The 20097-nt window shown below is 39.8% G+C and overlaps 1 protein-coding gene across 26 annotated transcripts in view; it reads left to right on the top strand.

Annotated features, from left to right (window-relative positions):
• CADPS2 (calcium dependent secretion activator 2) overlaps nt 1-20097 on the top strand; it is a 292543-nt gene that overhangs the window by 47293 nt on the left and 225153 nt on the right. For all 26 annotated transcript variants that reach the window (XM_032105953.1, XM_032105977.1, XM_032105974.1 and 23 more), the window contains exon 2: nt 13877-13990. In XM_032105953.1, coding sequence (XP_031961844.1) covers nt 13877-13990 — 114 coding nt within the window. The remainder of the gene's footprint in view (nt 1-13876; nt 13991-20097) is intronic.

Raw genomic sequence — 20097 nt, 5'->3', positions numbered from 1 at the left:
GAGAATTGCAGTCTCTCCATCAGCAGTGAGAGAAGGAAGGAAAGGAGTCGAACATGGACAACACTGTGAATATCTGAGGAGGGGTACTGGACCCAAGTTGACACCTGGGTACCATGGGAGAGGTACCAGAATGACACCAGTCCCTTTTTCTAAATTAAACCTTATTAGGGAATAAGCAAAAAGACCTGTGGGTCATCTGCTTAGATAACCCTGTTGAATGAGATCCACTTGTGCAAATGAGCTGGGATGAATACAAAGATTAAATCTTTAGGATTCTCTCTGAAGCATCTGTGAGGAAAGAAGATACATAAAAGAGAAAATTTATGAAACCTGAAAGACTGCAAAATTTTGAAAATGGTAAAGAAATGGGGAAGACAAAGATACAACATGGTTTATATTTGAAAATAAATCATTGGAAATCTTGATGAAAGCTATTCTGATAACATCAGGGACAAGCTTATACAATTTATGCAGTGTAGATGTGGAAATTTACATGGAGATGTCATGTGTTTCTGCTTCTATTTGAGTAATGTAGATTCAAGTGTTAAAGGTACGTTTTTATTCGTGGGGGTGAGGGTTGGTTGTTTTTAAGGGTGTTGTTCTGCCTTTCTGCTGGAGCATACCTGACAGGAGCAGGAGGAGAGGGAACATGGGGAGCAGCATGCTAGAAGCTCTGTGATCACTGACGCTGGAGGCAGAAGTAAGGAAAGAGGGGAGAGAAGATGTGAAGACCCTTGGCTCTTGCTAGGAAGGGGATAATTTTGAGGGTGATAAAGAGAAATGAAGGGGATGTCAGGGGACAATAGGGGTGGATTCACCACTAAGGGCACCAAGCTGGGATGCTGATGGGGGGCCAGAGTCCCAATCATGTCTTGAGACAGTGTTCAAGGTCAGCCTCCATCCAGTGTTCCTCTGGGAAGGCCATGGCGATGAGGCAGGTTGAAAACCAAGCCAAGGAGATGTGTCAGTAGGTGATTTTTGGGTTGAGGATCAGGTAGGTGGGAGATGAGATGCTGATGCATGCCATGTAGCCACCACAGGGGCCAGAGAAAAGCAACTCCCAAGGCGAGAGGCTCAGGACCTCTCTGCTGCCCTTCACCACAACCTGCAGTGAAGGGACTGATCTCTTAACTCGTCCAGCACATAATACAGCAGAGAGGACAAACACAGTTATTTTACTCAGAAATGTTAAAATACTGATATTGTCCATTATTCAGGTTCTCTGTTGTATGAGCAATATATGTGCTGCAGACCAAATTAAAGCTCATCAGTTATGAAAATTGTGGTGGCCTAAATTGTGCACATCAGGTTGCAGAAAGACTTGATGTGAACCAAGGAGCATTTTTAGAAGGGAAGACAGAAATAACACCAGGAATGAAATTTGTAGGTTATAATTAGTAGGTGGTGTGATAGCAAATACTGCAGGTTCATTTCAAATGGTTAAGAAGAGGGAACTACTTAATTAAGTAGAAAAGGAAAATGAATCCAGAATCTTGATTGTGAAAGAAAAAAGACAACGAATGGTTTCTTTTTAAAGTATGAAGCGGCTTCCTCCCTCCAAAGAAACCCCACAGGAACAATGATGAGATGGGGAAAATGTGCTGATAAACAGAAATAAATTCTAAAGTGTTTGGATGATACAAATACATACCATGCAGAGGAAATCACTTGTCATAACAAAAGGCAGCACTAGAAATAGGGTTAAAAGGCACCAAAAAAGGAGAAAGTTCTGAATCACTATCAGGAAAAGCCTGAAAATAAAATCTGTTAGCTGCTGTTATAAATTCCTATTTAACAATTATGAGGATCCCTGTGCTTGAAATCTCTGAAACAGAAGGTACAGCTCAATGTATTTGTGATATTCAGTGTGGGAGTGTATGTGAGTATTTCTCCTTTTAAGGGAATTTTAATCAAGTATCTTCTTGAGGCTCTTAATTACATAAAGATTACCCAGCAAAATATAGCTTTGGATAGCATTATTGTACCAGTCTCTTGTGTGAAGTCTGACAGATTTATTTTGAGTGTGAACACGGTACATTTAGATTTATGTGCTGTGTTTTCCTTCTACACTTAAATGTTATAGCATACAGTTCTGAGACAAGCTCATTTTTCCAGAGAGGTGAGTGATTTTGCAAGAATTGATGAATTCTCCCATTATTAAATCTGCTGTGGAAAAAAGATATCTGCAGATATTTGAGTGCTGCGTTAAACGTTTTGCAGACTAAAATAACACTTCGACAAAAGAGGACAGTGCAGTCATGTATGGTATACGTATGTACAGCCAAAATGAGACAGATTGTGGAATGCTTCATCTTGTGTTTCAGATATATGGTTCAATATGACTAAATATGTAAATTTGGATAGTATGTGTATGTATTTTGGTATGGAAAGGATTAATTGAGTCCAGTGTACCTAGACATCTGAGAAAACAGATTTGATTGTAATATGCTCAAGGATTGTATGTTACCTCTGCATCCCTTCTGGAAAGCTTTGGTTTTTTTCAGCTTGATAATTTAAAACTAATTTCAGCTTGAGAATTTGAAACTAAGTGGAGTGCTGCTTAAAGCTGCAATCAGATGTCATTAAAAGATCTGTATTGCTCTCCCCAGTAGTTTCAGCTGCGTAAATTAAGCCTTGAGAACTTTCTGCAAACTGACCAGGAGGGCTGTGATGATGTAGTCTGACTTCCTGATATGCATGTAAAAATACATCTTGTTCCTTTTTTCAAATCCTTTCTCTCTGCTAGAATATTTGGTTCAGGGAGATGTTCGTTTATACTTAAGTCTTCAAATGGTGGAGAGTCTCCTACATATCTTGATGAGCAAGCCTAGTGGTGTATTAAGAATGTCCATTTGAGTGTATTAGATCGATTGCCAGTGTTGAATAATCCTGTGGCAGTCATGGCTCTTTTGATGTGAGGAGAACAAGATTTGTGGGGAAAAATAAATGCCTTCTGTTAGATTGGTCTCTATGACTGGGGAAGGTGGGGAAACGAGAGGGAGTTCTAGGTACGTGAGATATTAAAGTCTGCAAGAAAAGCAAAAAGTTTCAGAGTTACTTATGTTAGAGAATAGGTAGTTTGTGGAAGGTGTACATGGTATTGGCAGGGGACACGATAAAACTTTTACTTATTGAACACTGGTAGAATCTTATAATGCAACACTAAACTTTCATGGGTTCATGAGTATTGAAATCCTCTAGGTTAATGAAAATTAGTTCTCAGAGAGTTCTGGGAAATGGGGCTGAGAAGACAGAAAGGGAAGAGCACTTCCATGAGAAGTGCTCTCTTTGTGGTTCAGGAAATGTTAAGTGCAGATTGGTTGCCATGTGCAGTTGCTTAGTTTCATCCCTGTAGTTTTCATGAGACTGTGTGCTGTGCTGGTTCAAATTCATATTACATGCTGAGAAATAAATGTATTCAGGGACTTGGATGTGTCTCTCATGGAGGATGTTTATTGTGATGGCTATGCAGATGTTTGTATTTATTGTTCAGATAGTGTCTAGATTTTGTTTGCGATAAGTGTATTCCTGAGGCTCCTAGAAAAGTAGGAGATGAGAATGTTTGAAGGCTCATCTTGTGAAGCTAGGAAAGGATTTCGAAGTATAAATTTTTCCCACTGCAGGTTTCCAAGGTAGAAGTGTATTACAAACAGAAGTGTACAAGATGAGATGATACCTGGACAGCTCATTCAGAGCTGAAGCCCTCTTTCACAAGCAGGGGTTATGCTTGGCAAAACTGAAGGTCTGGTAACTGGCTTAGCACAGTGTTTATTTTTTTTGTGTAGTCTCTAATATTAAGGGTCTTTGAGCATCCTAGTTCTACCATACCATAGCTAAATTGGGTTGTGTATTGTCATGTGTGAAGTATGTATGTCTGTATGATGTGACAACTTAACTGTTAATGACCTTACAGGCCAGACTCTGTTTCTTTAATTTCTTCTGTTTGTTAATTGATCAGAAAACCAGTCGATCTAGCCAACTAGGCTATGTCTTACAGTGGCCTTAATCAGGTGCCTAGACAGGGAACAAGTTTATGTTGTCATTCCCATAATTATGTTAGTATTAGGGATTTCCTATACCAAATGGGGGGGGGGTTGGGGGTTGTATTTAGTGTTCATTAGCATTTCTGTGCATATCTGCAGTCAATTTCTCTCCTAGTCTCCCAAGACAATTTTTGGTACCTACAATATACTTCAGCAAAGTGTTGATACGTATCTGTGTTACCCACTAATCTTGTTAAATTTTTTTTGTACATTAATTTGCTTTTTGGAACTGAAGGCATGTAATTAAGGAGATAACTGTTAGATCTGAGTTTATTGCCCTTAACCTGAGAAGGGATTCAGCGACACGAACTGTTACGGCGGGGATTACTGTAACACGCATATATCAAACCAGGAGTCCCATGGAAAAGAAATATATATGTGGACAGATTCTTGATAGATGTTTCAGAGATGTTTATTTCTCCAGCCGCATGGCCGGGGCTCTGCCGAGGAACTGTTCCAGTCACGGGACCAAGGGTCCTTCTGCCCGCGCAGGGGAACACAAACCAACCCATGGGAACGAGGCTGAGCAGGGGCAGGGAATCCCTGTGTCTGTGCCCCCAGGGCCCCTCTCCCAGGGCTCCATGGCAGGGGGGGAGACCCCAACAATGGACTGCCTACACTTACCTAGTTCTAGGAAAGTAAAAAAGCTTTACTTGAAAATAACCGCTTAGAGTTTACGTATTATCAATTTATGTTTCCCTTCTCCATAAAGAACTGGTATTTTCATGTTTCTCTTGGGATGATGAACTGGAGGACGATAAATGTGTTGTTCAAAACATGCTGGTGTACAAGTATAATAATCAAGTGTCGGGCTTGATGATCTTAAAGGTCTTTTTCAACCTAAATGATTCTATAGATTAGCTTGGAAAAGAAAACTGAATGCAGCCTTGACCTATGATCAGATGACAGCAGATTGAGAGGAGCACTTGATAGTAGTAGAGCAGGGCTGCTACTTAGGGAACTCCTGACTTCCCGAAGAGAAGAGTTAACAAAAATTTCCAGTTCAGCACAGAGAAAAGCCATGCCACACTTGCAGGCCAGAGACCCATGTGCCTTTACAGGTGTGGCTCTGGCTGGGTAGGTTTTCTGCAATAAAGGACCTGGAGATCCTGATGGAGAGCAAGTAGAATGTGAGTTGGGGGAATGAAGTCTGGCAGCATGTTCAGCTGCATTAACAGGAGTCCAGCTAGCAGGTCAGGGAAGTACCTTTATTTGCCCATCTGCCTGACATTGGTGTTGTCACATCTGGAATATTCTGTCCATTTTTGGGTCCCCAAGTAGAAGAGTGGAATTAGCAAGCTGGAGGAAGAAGTCCATCAGGGTCCCCTGAAATGATTAGAGAGGTGGAAGACAAGATAAACAAGGGGAGGTGAGGAGTTCTGGGATGGTTTAGTCTGGAGCAGGTTAAGATTTAACTGCCGTCTTGTAGTTCTTGAGGGGGACACAGGGCTATAGAGAAGATTGACCAGGCTCTTTACAGAGGTGCGTAAGAAAAGAACAGTTAGGAATAGTCACAAGACACAGCATGGAGCTTCTGGCTAAATTTTAGGGGTTTGGGTGAGAACTTCAGTAAAAGCACTGGAACAGGTTAAACACAGAATCTGCAGTATCTTTAGCATTGGAGATATGGAACTTGTCTGGACAAGGTCTGTCACCAGAGTGTGATGAGAATATAACTCTTTATTTGCCAGATGACACACACAGTCTCCTAGTGCTGTGGTTTAATGCAGCAGCCGGCTAAACAGCAGACAGCTGTTCTCTCAGGACACCAAGCTATGTGGTGTGGTCACCAAGGAGGAAGGACAGGATGTCATCCAGAGGAACCTTGACAGGCTTGAGAGGTGGGCCTGTGTAAACCTCATGAAGTCCAACACGGCCAAGTGCAAGATCCTGAACATGGGTCAGGGAAATCCCGAGCACAAGTATAGGCTGAGTGGAGAACAGACTGAGAGCAGCCCTGAGGAGAAAGACTTGGGGGCGCTGGTGGACAAGAAGCTCAGCATGACCCAGCAATGTGCCCTGGCAGCCCTGAAAGCCAGCTGTATTCTGGGCTGCATCAAAAACAGTGTGGGCAGGAGGTCGAGGGATATGATTCTGCCCCTGTGTTCGGTGAGATGCTGCATCCAGCTATGGGGCCGCCTATATAAGAAGGACATGGAGCTGCTGGAGCAAGTCCAGAAGAGGGCTGCAAAGATGCTCAGAGGGCTGGAGCACCTCTCCTGTGAAGACAGATTGGGAAAGTTGGGGTTATGCAGCCTGGAGAAGAGAATGCTTTAGGGAGATCTTATTGGGGTCTTCCAGTACCTAATGAGGGTTGAGAGGATAGAGATGGATTTTTCAGAAACAAGGATAGAGAGGGACTTTTCAGAAAGGCACCTAGTTCTAGGACCAGGGGTAATGGCTTTAAGCAGAAAGAGCATAGGTTTAGATGAGATATGCAGAATAAATTCTTCACTGTGAGTGTGATGAGACACTGGAACAGGTTGCCCAGAGAAGTTGTGGCTGCCTCATTCCTCGAAGTGTTCGGGTTGGACAGGGCTTTGAGCTGCCTAGTCTAGTGGAAGGTTCTCTTTTCACGGTGCAGGGGTTGGAACTGGGTGATCTTGAAGGTCTCTTCCCAGGCCCGATTTCTATGAAGGGCACTGGTAGCTGAGGTTCCCTCTATGGCACGTACCACTGGGCATAATTTTCATGGTCATGAGTCATCATCATTTTTTGTGGCTGGAAGCTTTTTTTGCATAGCTTTCAAGCATGACTGTTCTCCTTGGAACTCTGGCAGTCTCAAGGAAGTAAGGCTGCAGTGCCACTGTGTACTCTGCAAGGGACATGGTCTCAAAGAGTGCTGTGACAAGGGACAGCAGAACACAGCTGCCCTAGCTGTAGAGTTTTGGCAGCCACTCCTGACTAAGAGAAGATCGGTGAAGCACAGCACAGAGGAAATAAATACAATATTATAAATCTAGCTGATGATTGTCAGCTAAATTCTACAGCAAATCTCAAGTAGTAGGAGTAGGTACAAAGAAAATGATTGCAACTGTACTGACAACAACATCTCAGTGGAGATAGCTTTTATTGGGGTGTGATATTTACTGCATTTAGGAAAAACACATAGCAGATTCTTTCTTTTCTAGTGTGGCATAGTCTAAAAGTTTGACTTTTTTTTCAACAAGAAAGAAAGCTATCATTCCTATGAGTATGTTTTAAGCAGTTAAATTATTCTGTATTTTTATATTTTCACTCTTCTGCCAAAAAATTAGGGAAGTCTGATTTTTATTTCTTCTTTTCCCCCACAAAGTACTTGTTCCTCTTCATTCTCAAAATACCTATTTTTCTTTTCCTCTCAGGTGCCAATCTGACCTTGCTGGAATCTGTCTTCAGTTCTGTATTTTGAAGGTCAGTGAGGTACACTTGAATGCCTTCACATAAATCAGGATTTGCTTTGCTCACTGCCTGTGAGTTTTACGCCATCACCTCTACTCCCTGAAGGAAACCAACTCCCAAACCCTCTGGTCCTTCTGAGATATTTTGCAATTCTGTCAAAGAATCTTGAATATGCCGCTCTGGACAATGAAAATATTTAACTTAATGTTGCATAAGCACCCTGTAAGTGGTATTGAATGGCCAATATGTAATTGGTAATGTTTCTGGTTTTTAAACAAGCCACTGAAAGGTAAATGTGATGTTGTGCTTGTTAGATTATAAAGTTACGTAAATGAATTGGCTGATTCTGATACTCTAATATTTGATGCTACAAGGCACTGACTTGTTGCACCAGGATTATGTACACAGTGTAGTGTGCAGAGAGTGACAGCAAACAGAATCCTTACAGACACTGTTTTACTTGGAATAACTTCAACTTTAAGAAAATCAAAGAACAGCTGAGGTTGCTAAGTGACAGCAAAATATTTATCCTTTTTTTAGAAAATCAAGAAATAGTAGGGGACAGCATATATTGTTTGCTGCCCACATGCTGTATAGGGCCATTATTGCACATAATTAAGACCTGCATAATTCACCACAGTAACCACAGCTATCACCTCTGTCTTAGTACTGATATTTTCTAATACTGTTTATTTAGTCTTCTTCCTCAGAAGAAAATCTGTCAAGTAATCCATTATAAATGAATACTCTCTATCTCTGCTGTGAAATACAAGTATTATTGTTGTGTAGGCAGATACTGGAAGAGGAGGCAAGATGGGAGACAGAGAGAGGAAATAGAGTGAGAATCATTGTTTATAACTGGCTATTTGCTTTGCAGGCTTATTCTCATCACCAAAGTGAGATGCAGCTCACTAAGAGGCAATGATGTGTTTTGTTTTTCTGGAAGGAGAGGATAATGATGGGTTCAGCCTAAGGCTCCATGCCTTGCTCTTGGCTCTCTCAGAGGAGCTGTGTGTGGCTTTGCAGTCTGACCCTGTGGATAAAGCCCTCTCCACCACTACGGAGGGTGGTGGGAAGCTGGAATTACAGCAGAGTTGGTGTAGGGTGAAGGCTTGGGTGGCTCTTGAGTCTCACTCAGCAACAGAGTGAGAGATTTTTCAGGTGTTGTTAGATGCAGTCCTGCTATTCCTAAAGCTGTTTTGGGAAGAGGAAAACTGCTGTAATGGGCTGACTGGTATCACCTCCCAGCTGAATTGGGAGACCCTGCAGAGGAGACACAAGGGAGGGAGATGCTGAGCTCAACATCCTTGAGCATGCTCTGTGGCAAGTGGGATGAGTTAGTCCTTGACACAATTTCGAGTCATTTTTCGGGTTTTTTTGGTTTTTCCCTTGACAAAGAGGTTGTCAGGACAAGAAACAGTTGTGTTCAAAGATGTGTGTGAGAAGTTGAGTGGAAAGAGATTTATTTGTACCTTCGGTTCTCTTGATTCAGGAGATGAAAATTTATCTCCTGACTGAAGTGGAAGAGAGGGACAGTTGTTTGAGGGAACCGTCATGGGGCTCTTTTTCCACTCTGCTCTCAAAAATTACAGCTCTGACTAAAGTTTTTCAAAACCAACTGCTGCTGTCAAAGACATTATACAAAATGGCATAATTCCGAAAAAAAAATGCTTCCTATTTTTTGGAAGTGTTCAGGAACTTAAGTCAGTTTTTTTGCTACCGACAATACACATCTCAGCCTTGAGGGTTCAGGAACTGGCTCTTTGATTGGCTCCTCCCTACCCCTGTGGTTTTGCATCCTGTGTACAAAATATTTTATCTTGCTCTGTCTGTAGTTGCAGTCATCACCTCCTGCTATTTCCCTAAAATACCCATATAGCCTGAAAAGGATAGTAGCACACTACAGTGTGGGAGGAGACAAAACCCAGTGCTGTTCCTTGTGTTAACGTCGGGGGCTTGCTGATGCTGGCACAGATGCCAGCTCGGAGCGTGCGGAGCTGCAGCCCGCGGTGCTCTGGGATCGCCGCAAGGTGGCAATGGCTCAGAGGCTGCGGGAATGCTGCGGGAATGCTGTGGGAATGCTGCGGGAATGCTGCGGGAATGCTGCCCGCCGCCGTCCGCGCTGCTGGGGGCTCTGGGGCAGCCTGGCCGCGGCCCACGCACAGGCCACGTCCTACACTTGTGCATTTTTAAGGCCAAAGTTTTCTAGGGACTCTAGCTGCTGGGAGTTATGTCTTTGCCAGCTGCTGTTGGCTGCATGGGATCAGGGCAGTAGTGAGCGCTCTGTGAACTTCGCCAGTGAGAGGCAGATGAAGATGCTCTTAATGAAGCATCAAGCACAGTGAGGCTGCAGCTTTACTTTCTCCTTATGTCTTGCAAAGAGAAATAAGCAGTAGTACTCTTGCAAATGCATACATGCTTCATTTTTCCTTCGCTGGAGTTTATTATTTAAGGAAGCAAAACCTGTGACATTGGAATAACTTCCTAAACTTCGAGATCTGTTTGAAATCCGACTTCTTATAAAAATAGGAATTTAAAGTCTGTGTAAAATCCATTTGTTGAAATTGTTTAAAGGTATGAGGGGAGGTAAACCAGAAGTGCCTCTAGGTTTTCATACCCAACTTCACTTTAGAAGGGAAAAAGAAAATCTTTAATGCTCAAAGAGGAATATATTTGGATATATGACTTGTTTGACATGTTAAATGCAAGGTGAGAAATTTTTTTAATAGTTAAGTGCTTGAGGCTCTTTCATGCCTTTATATTACTCTAGTTAAATTGCTACTGCATCTTGAAAAAGTTATTCTTAATTAAATAGCTCTTTGAGAAGTTTACTCTGTCTTAAATAAATGTTTTCATTCTTTGATAGCTTACTAAGGTTAGCAAATGTAAAGTGAAAAAAAGAAGTTACCTTTTTTGAAAGACAGAGGGATGGAAGGGAAGAAAAATTTTTATCTGTTGTGTGACTGCAGTAAAGAAAAAAACAAATCCAAGCGCAGTTAATCTTGTTTTCCCTTAAATTTGTCATTGCTTATCTTCAGTCATTTTGCAGAATGCAATCAAATCTGATATTCTCAGTCGCTGGAATTTAGTTATACATTCTCCCATGAAGCAGCAGTAATTGTTTATGAAGTATCACACAGGGTTATAGCAACAGATTCTATACCGGTGAGAATGCAAAATCCAAACAAGCAATACAAAACTGAAGCAGGTTAATGGAGAGCAACAGAATCAGTGAGGCTTTGCTGTACACTTTTGGTGGTATTCCAGGTTTAGTTTACATTTGGGGGTACATGTAATAATGTAATTTTTTAAATTTTAAATTTCCTGGTTTTGGTTTTTTCTACTGAAATTAAAATGTGGGAACAGAGGCACTGACAGCGAAGATGAGAGCAGGCTGAAAGCAAAGGTCTGATGTGTATGGGTCTTGCACAGAGTAGAGGAGGAAAGGGCTTGTGTGATTGAAAGGCAGTGCTCCTGCAGAAGGACTTTGAGCTCCATTATGGGAACTCCTACCAGAGAGAATCTGCCCAGGCTTACTGCCCTTAAGTTTAAGCATTTTTCTTGGGATTCTGGTTATGCCTGATGTCTTCTCTTGTTCCATGTTGACCAAATTCAAAGGTAGCCCAGACTTTGGCAGGTTGAGCTGCTTGGCAGTATCCAAGAGCTAATGTCCTATACAAACACCTGTTTCTCTGCTTTTGCTACTACAGCATTCCAGTGCGATTAGACTTCCTTTTTCTCTCCATTTCTAGGCTATTACTTTTACTGTTAGTTTTGTTTCATTTTTAAGTGCTGCAAATTGAAGAGTGTTAATGAATTCATTAAAAATGACCAACATAAAAAAAAAGAGATGAGAGAGAATTCACTGTACGCTCAATATTCTGACAAGTAAAAAACCCAGAGGAGCTGTATGCTGCAGTAGACTACTATAAATTATTCTATGTCTTGATAGTTAACTGCGTCTCTATATGTGACAGTACTTGGGACATGTAAAATAGACTTCAGATCATCCTTAGTGCAAGTTGTAGCTTTTCATATTTTCCATTGTAAATACTATTATATTTAGCTTTGCAGGAGAACTTTATTCTGCACATTCAGATTTTGCACTGAAACAAAAGTATTTTAAGAAATGTACAGTAATCCTAAAATGCCACTCAACCCTTAGAAATTATTACTACTTAAAGCAGTGAATATGAAAGCCATATATAAATATTTTAAACACATTTAGGTTTGCTGAACTATGATGGTTAGAAATGAGAAAGTCAGAATTAAATTTATATTTCATTGCCTTATTCATAATGTTTTTGTTTGATATGTGGGTAATAGACAAGCAAATCACCTAAAGAATGAAGTCTGCAAGCATAAAAACACATTTTCATAATTGCCTTGGCAGGAAGCCTGCATGTTCTCATAGCAGAGCTGTGAATATTCCATGGGATGAAGGAGCTGCTTGCTCAGCAGAGGGGCACTGTCTGTGTGAGTGCTCATCTAAGTCCCCCAGAAGAACATGTGTATGCTGGAAAAAAACCCTCAAACCATCCATCATGATTTGCATTTTCTGATATCTCAACTTGTCCAAAATATTTAGAAAATGAGAGAAGAATAAGAGGAATCAAATAAGTGCAGTAAGATTTGATTTCTGTTAGAAACAGCTATCCAGTGTCGTGAAGATTCTGTGCAAGGAGTGGATTGGATTCTGTGCAAGGAGTGGATGTTTGGCAGACAGGTGGATAGGTGCTGTTTTGGGTGGATGTGCAGTCACAATATGAGTACTTTTCTCCCATTGGTTTTTAATTAGCAGTGGTACAGGATGGGGTGTCAGTGTCAGGCTGCTGCTTTCAGGAGTTCATGCAGGAAATTTATCCACGTCACAGCAACCTCTGTTGAAGTCTGCTTGCCTCAACAGGAGGACTTTTTTCCTTAGGGGTCTCCTGGGGCTTGTTCTGTATCATTAATTGTTCTGTTAAGATGAGGAACAGAATTATCATGTATTTTTAACTAACTTGGATTTTTTTTCAGAGGCACAGGTTTTTTGGCTTTGCATCTCTACTGCCTACATTTGATTATTTTTAGAGGATTTCTAATACTGAGTTTATAGATGGAATCTATACTATTGTTTCCTGTCACAATAAAACAGCTTTCAGGTTTGCAATCAATTTGGAGAGTTTTGCAGAAAACTGTTACATTTTTCAAAGAAGCTCATGAGTTTGCAAACTTTGTATGGGATGAAAATCTTCCTGTGATACTAAGAAAGTAGAAGTTGTCCAAGGTAGGCACATTATCAGGATAGCAGAGATTTTTAACAGTGTTGTAGCTTAAATGACTTCCAGGTGTTGACATAAGAGACGTGAAAGTCTAAGGTGACCACATTTACTGCAGAAGCCAAAAAATTCTTCAAGAAGAAATGATTATGCCATTGGGGGCAGTGTTATTTGCTGCAGGTTAGCCATTACAAATACAACTTTGTGCCCTCTGGAAAAAATATTTACCATTTCTGGCTATACATTTATTTGTTTGTTTTACTTAAGCAAAGTACAGGAAGGATGAAAGAACCTTTCAGTCAGTTGTGTTTGAATATTTTTAGTACTGAATTTAAAGTTCAAGAATATGATGTGATATTCAAACTTCTACAGATTTGATAAGGATAAATATCTTACTAAATATCTCAAGAGTTGATAGAAACTTTGACGGAAGACCTGTGTCTGGATCCCTGGGGAGCTTCCAAACTTTGCTTTTTCCCATAACATTAAACATCAATAAAAATGGGTTGATTGGAAGATTTAATTGTGTAATGTGCTCTTCTAGGAGTTTGTTTTCAAAATGTACTCAACTTTGACATGAAGCCCACCAAATGTTATTGGGTGTTAATCTTGGAGCATTCGTCTGCTGTTCCCTAAGATCCAGTTGTTTCATGTCATTCATAGTGTTACAGCATCAGTGGCTAGAAGTCCATTTTCTTCACAGTACACATGCTTGTTGAAACATTCCAATCATAGTGCCTAGATTACTCCAAAAGATGGAGGCATCTCAGTTGTTTATATTCAGTTATTTGAAGGCTGAAAAAAAAATGATGTATTTGAAAACAAGCTAGGAGCTAAGTTTTATTAACTGGTGCTGCTGCCATGGAGAAGGTCAACCATTATATTCAGCATATGCATATAAAATAGTGCACAGAAGTATCCATGCAGACTTAACCTCTGGCATCCCAAGGACACCAGGGAAAGCACAGAAGTTTACTTGCATGCTGCGCCTGCGTGCATGTCTGGATGCCACGGTGTGGCTTGTCCAGCTGGGACTTCGAAGAGCTGCCGCTCACCAGGGAGCCAGGTGGCCATCGTCTTTTTTTCCCCCGTTCACAGTTTCCAAGTGTGTACAGTGCTGTACACTTTTACTTTGAGACTAACTGCATTTATTTTTGTTCTCTCCCCTCTCCTTGTTTCTTTCTTGCATAGCTCAACAAGCAGCAGCTGCAGGTACTGAAGGAACGTTTCCAGGCCTTTTTGAATGGGGAGACGCAAATTGTAGCAGATGAAGCGTTTTGCAATGCTGTGCGAAGTTACTATGAGGTGAGCTGTGTGCTTTGTTCTCTGTATTGTGTTCATAGTATGCCTTTTAATGCAGGTACAAGGAAAGTAATTTTAAGTTTCAAAGGCTGTGAACTTCCAAACCTTCTAGAAACAGTTTCCTCCTAAACCGGCTTTGCTGTTTTAAAAGCTGAAATCTACTGCCTGGGCACAAGAGAGAAACTGAACTGGGAAATATTCACCCTTTTTTAAGAAGGGAAAAAAATTAAAAAGAGAAGATAAAATGAAAAACCCCTGGTGCTAAAAATCTTCCTGGCAGCACTTGATACAACTAGGCACTGTTATCTTTATCTCCATATGTCCAAGGTACCTCTTTTAATCAGCTCTTTGTAAGTCACCATCCTGAGAAATATGTCTTCTGATTTTTAGTTACCATGCAGAAGGTTTTGTGAGGACCTGCCTGTTCCCTTCCAAAAGAACAGAGGCTTTCCATGCAGATGGGCCAGCTCTCACAATCTGCTGTGACCTCCCAGGCGTGTTCAGTGCCTACAGCCCCAGTGCAGATCTGTAGGTGTAGTTTTAATTGCCTGAGGAGCAGGTCCCATTCCAAACTAGAGGGCAGTTCTCTGTCCATGAGTAGCATAGGGCTAGTAAATTAACTTCTTACTCTTAGTAAATACTCCTCTGTTTTTCCTTCATCTAACTTCTAACCTGCTCAATGAATCACAAGGGCTGGATGTTAACCTTCTTTTGAGGGGTCTTTCTTCATATTTCAGTCTACCACATTTTTTTTTTTTCAAAATTAACTTTATTTTTGGTATTTTATTTGTTCGTTTTTCCTGTCAGCTGTTCTTTGCTGGTGAGTAACTTTTTCTTTGAGCAGAAAATGATGTGATTTATGTCCTAGCTTGGTTTTATCTACAATAAATTACACTGCACAACAGAAAAAAAAAAAGAGGGATGGGAAAATGGTTTTCCTGTTGTTCTGAAATCATGGACTCAGTGTGTAGAAATAGAAATTTATGTAGAAACCATAAAACTCAGTGTGAGTTTTTCCAAATTATGGTCTGATCAATGAAGTGGTATTTGAAATTAAGGAATTCTCACAAAAACACCTGTGAAAACATGGGGATATGTCTGCAGGTGAAACTAGAATATGAACATTCTCGAGGTACTATTTTAGGTGTGTGAGAACGCAACAGAAATGGTTAGAAAATAATCAATTTTTCTGATATATCATTTCTTCTGATAAAGAAGTTAAGGCTGGGAGGAAAAACAGTTTGGAAGATGGTGCAGGGCAAGGCTGAGCTAGTTAGTGGCCCAGCAGTAGGTTTCAGAGTAGGGGGATGTCTAAAGACGCTGAACTTGGGGTAGAACTGAAAAAGGACTTAATGATTATACTTCATTCTTTTAGCACACTGTGTAAAAAGCTTGATGTGTTAGAGAAAGTAGTCTGCTCTTTGGAAATGATGTGATAGTGAATAAAAATGATTGTAAAATAAGTGTCTAAACAGTAACTGTTCTGTTAAGATTTACTTCATGCCTTTTTTTAATGAAATTTTTTAGACACATTGAGAACTGGTGTTTAGCATATCTGCTCTTACAGTGAAAGGCTGTGCATAGTAATCTAAGATAGCCTTATAAAATGAAAAGCTCAACTTTTCCAGCTATTTTCAGGCATTCACTATTTTGAATTAGTGTACAAGTGTTCTGGGTGTCCGGTTTCAAATTCCAAAACTCTCAGCATTTCTGTCAAGGATATAATGTCACCAAGGGCTTCATCCTATGTTAATATACCATGAGCTCATATATCAGCTGTAATTTCAGTCTTTTATTTATTTGTTTATCCCAGCCTCCCAATTCCATTTTGCATTCTTTCCACAGACTTCCTTCCAGACTTGTACAGCCCTTTCCAGGTGTGCAGTTTGAGTCAGCATTTGCTAGTCATTTTTAATTTCTTTTCAGGGTTGTAGGATGTAGTCACCAGTAGATTTAATGAACAGTACAGTGGTGGAATCCAGCTGGAGACTTAGTTCAAGATACTGCTCCTCTTTAATGCATTTTAATCAAATTTTATGCATCTGATCACATATTCTCATCATTACTTGTATGTGTCTCTTGCACCTTTTTCCTTTGCTGCCCTTTGGTTGAAAATACTAATCTGTATTACTTCTTTGTGTGTTTGTAGCTGCTGGGCTTTGATGCTTTCTCCTCTCTATGTCTACCACATGTGGTCCATCACATCTTTCATGGGGTGATGTGTGTTAGTAGTTTGAATTATGGGCATCTTCCTTGTTTCTGTCATACAGCATCTTACAAACTTCAGTGTTAATTTCGTTATACTTTAGTTGCTGACCTACGGTTCAGTTTTACCTGACGGGGAAGGAAACAAATATGTCGTCTGCTCAGTAATTATTTTATTCTGAAAATTACTAACTTGCCTTTAATCCTATGCAGTAGTCATGGTTTGAGAGTTGTTATAATATTGTTTGCAAATCCAGGGTATATTCATTATTGTAGTTGATTTTCCACTTTAACTTTGAATGTAAAAGAGAAGATCTGTTTTGGGGAATGTGACATAACTTCTGTATCAGTAGTTGCAGGTGTTTTTACTGTAATCTTTAATTACTGAGTTTGTTCAGAATGTGTCCTCTTAAGAATCTTAAGAGCAAGCTCCATGGATTTGGGAACTTACTGTGCTCAGTCTTTGATTTACTTTTTTGTAAATATTTGCAGAAAGAGCAATTTATTTGCTAAATAAATAAATAGGATTTCAGCATTCATTTCACTGTGCTGTAAGTCATGCTCCTGTGTCAGAACCACTTGGGAAGTTTACACCAGTCAAGTTTTTTGCCTTAGTTCCACTGCTATGTCTTTTCCAATGCTGCTGTGGTTTTTCAGCATGTCTATGAATAATCTGGCATTGGTTTTCATTTATCTTAAAAATGCAGTAGAAAGAAAATAATTCATATTCATAGGAAAAGTTACATAAACTCTAATTCTCAGAAAAGGTTTTTTTCATGGTCTGTGTAATCTCACCTTAGCATCCCACCACACTTTCTGAAAGTCTCTCTGAAATTTAGCGTGTTTCATTTTTGTATACATGTAAATATGATTGTCTTGTTTTCCTCTTCAATCTCAGTTTTAGAGAAGGTATGGAAATGTTTACAGTTCTCTTTCTGAAGTCATTCTCTCAGAATTAGCATAGGATTTTATTTTTTTTGTGTGTGGAAAATTCCACTACAGACACTGAGCCAGATTCTAATCGTTAGAGCATCAGATGGTGGTGCTGCTTTTCAGATAGAGAAAAATTCAATCATGTGGCAGTTTTTTATGAGTAATTATATTAGACACACTGGTAAGTGTAAAATTAAGTGAGAAAGTGACTTACAAAATAAAGTCTTTTTTTTGCTTAATTCAACCCTGTGTTGAATTGTTTGTGAAATAGTAGATAATCTTTTATTCATCAGTTTGTGCATGCTCTTTCATTGAGGTTGGAAATTGCTATTGTGCAGAGCCCTAAGAGGTTCATTTGCCGCCTTTAATATACTTACCTTTAATAGGTATGCATATACCTTGGGCTAAACTCACAGTGCTAATCCTTTAGTCTTGGATTTAGGTTTAGATATCAGTAAAATGAGTGCAAAGAACTGTAATGAATATTTGAAATACTGTGAAAACTTTTTCAATATTGTAATGATTGCAAGTTCTCGGGTTTTCAGCTCTGCTTAAAGCAATGTGAAGGTGCAAGAAGTGCTACGTACTGGTGTTTTTCCTGTTTTTCTTACTGCTTCATTTTAAATGTGTGGTTCTAAGCCATGATTACCTCATGCTGCTTAAATCTGAATGTTAAATGCAGGATCTGTAACAGTTAGTACTGTGGGGTGTTTTGAGAATTTAAAATCAGACTTAGTTTGACTGTCCCAGTTTGCCTGTGATACAAAGATCGTATTGAATGTACTTTCTGTTCAAATTGAGGTGATTTGTGTACACAAACCTATGTAATAGTTTGGCACTTCCAGGCTGCAAAAAATGAACTAGAAGTAGAAAACAAAGAAAATTAAAAATAAGAAAGAGCAGAGGACCCATGTCATAGAATCATAGAATGATTTGAGTGGAAAGAGACTCTAAAGGTCGTGTAGTCCAATCTGCCTGCTACAGGCAGGGACATCTTTCACTAGATAAGTTGCTCAAAGACCCATCCAACCTGACTTTGAGGATTTCCAGCAATGAGGCACCTAAAAATTCTCTGGATAATCTGTTCTTGTATTTTACCACACTTATTATAAAAATTTCTTCCTTACATCCAACCCAAATCTACCCTTGGCAGCTTTCTAAATGGTAAAAGGAAGGGTATCTCCTCCTGCATACCAGTGTGCATAGGTGGCACCTTTCAGCTTCTGCAGTAAGTAGGCCAAGTGCCCTACAATTACCAAGCTTGTTTGGTACCAAATCCTGAACTGCTAAGGCAAGCCCTTGCACTTATCCTTAGAAAAAGATGAATTGTGTTTATGGGAGGTTTTTTATATGAAGATATTAAATGTTGTGTTACTGTCTGAAAGTTGAGATATTTCTGTAAAGAAAGGAGTGAAACAGTGATGCTATTTCTGCCTGTGATTATCGAAAACTTGGTCTGAAAATTTTTTGCATGGACGTGAGGGCAAAAGGATCTCACTGATGAAATGAGAAAAAGGAACCAGCTTTCTGGAGTAAGTGGTGCTTTGGTTGCTTTTACAGTTTTGTTTTTACTATCAGCTATTTTAGGCACACCATTTTTATTCAAGGCAACAAAAGGCATAATTGATCCTGATGAATGTTTCAGAGATGAAGATGACACCTAAAGGAACCAAAAAGCATTCATTAGAATCAAAACATAGTACACACAAAATAAATAGTAATTAAATGTTGGAACATTCTGGTTTTATATTATTGAGATAAAATAATGGAATCAGTAGATTAACCATTTATTTAAATACATTAGGCTAGTGAGTGTAGAAGCTAACAGGGTTTCAGGGCATAAATTCACTGATTTCTGCTTTCATTTTTTTCAAAAGTCATAATTGGCATATGCATGTATTTAAGGATATGGGCTTTTTGCTCTGTTCAGGTTCTCTTCAAAAACCTGAGTACTACACCAGTGTTGAATTTTTGGTTGGTACAGGCTCATTTGGAGAAGCTGTTTCTAAAGGATGGGTTTTTATATTAACTTTAGGATAATCTTGTGGTTTGCCTTGTGAGGATGCCTTTCTGCACCAGATAAATTTGTAGTTGCAACCTATTAGCACTTACATGTTTCCTTCCAGTTGCTTGAAAACATTGGCAGACTCAAGGTCAATGTAATATTCCATGGGGTCTGTTATTTTAGATGTCTGCTTTAGGCCAGTTCTTTTCATAAAAGTTTTTAGGCCACCCCCAGGAAAGATGCACAACACGGGGTTATTTAGGTCATGTGTTTTGCTGAGGAAGCTCTAATGTCTTCAGTGTTTTGGATCACCAACCACAATTTGGCATGTAATGGAGATTGTCTCACTGTTAGCAGTCTAATTATTTTCCTGAAAGAAGTGAGGAGGACATCAGATCCAACAAATTAAAGCATGCTTTGCATGATCTTGACCTCTTCCACGCGAAGGAGAGACCTGACAGAGTGGAACTGCAGTGTTTGTGATGTACAGCTTTCTCTTGAGACTGCTGTTGTATTGCTGTTGCATGGAAAGTGTATCAGTGCTGAAACCCACAAAGTCTCTTGCTTTACACATAACTAGATGTAAATATTCTTTGCATTTTCAGACTGGAACTCCCCTTTTCACTCCCACCTGTATGGTGTCAGAGAGGCTATACATCTGCACAGAAACATACTGCTACTGTTGACACTGTGTTTGTCCAGTCTCTCTGGACACTGATGTTTGTAGATGATCACTGTTCATTTGAGGATGCCATAAGGTTTCTATATTAGCATTGTTGTAAAAGATCTGTATTTCAAACTTTTAAATGAGGTAGGTGGTTGATGGCTAGAGTTGCATCTTAGATGGCTAAGCTCATTACTTATACCAGTCCTTTGATTTGAAGTGGTGTGTGCAGATAGAAAGAGAGAAAGGAATGGCTCATAAAATGTAGATCAAAAAAATTTCCAGTAATGGTATCCTTCTTTG

Source organism: Corvus moneduloides, chromosome 4 (genome assembly GCF_009650955.1).
Source record: "Corvus moneduloides isolate bCorMon1 chromosome 4, bCorMon1.pri, whole genome shotgun sequence".
In the NCBI taxonomy this organism is placed as follows: Eukaryota; Metazoa; Chordata; class Aves; order Passeriformes; family Corvidae; genus Corvus; species Corvus moneduloides.
This window is presented reverse-complemented; position numbering and strand designations above follow the sequence as displayed.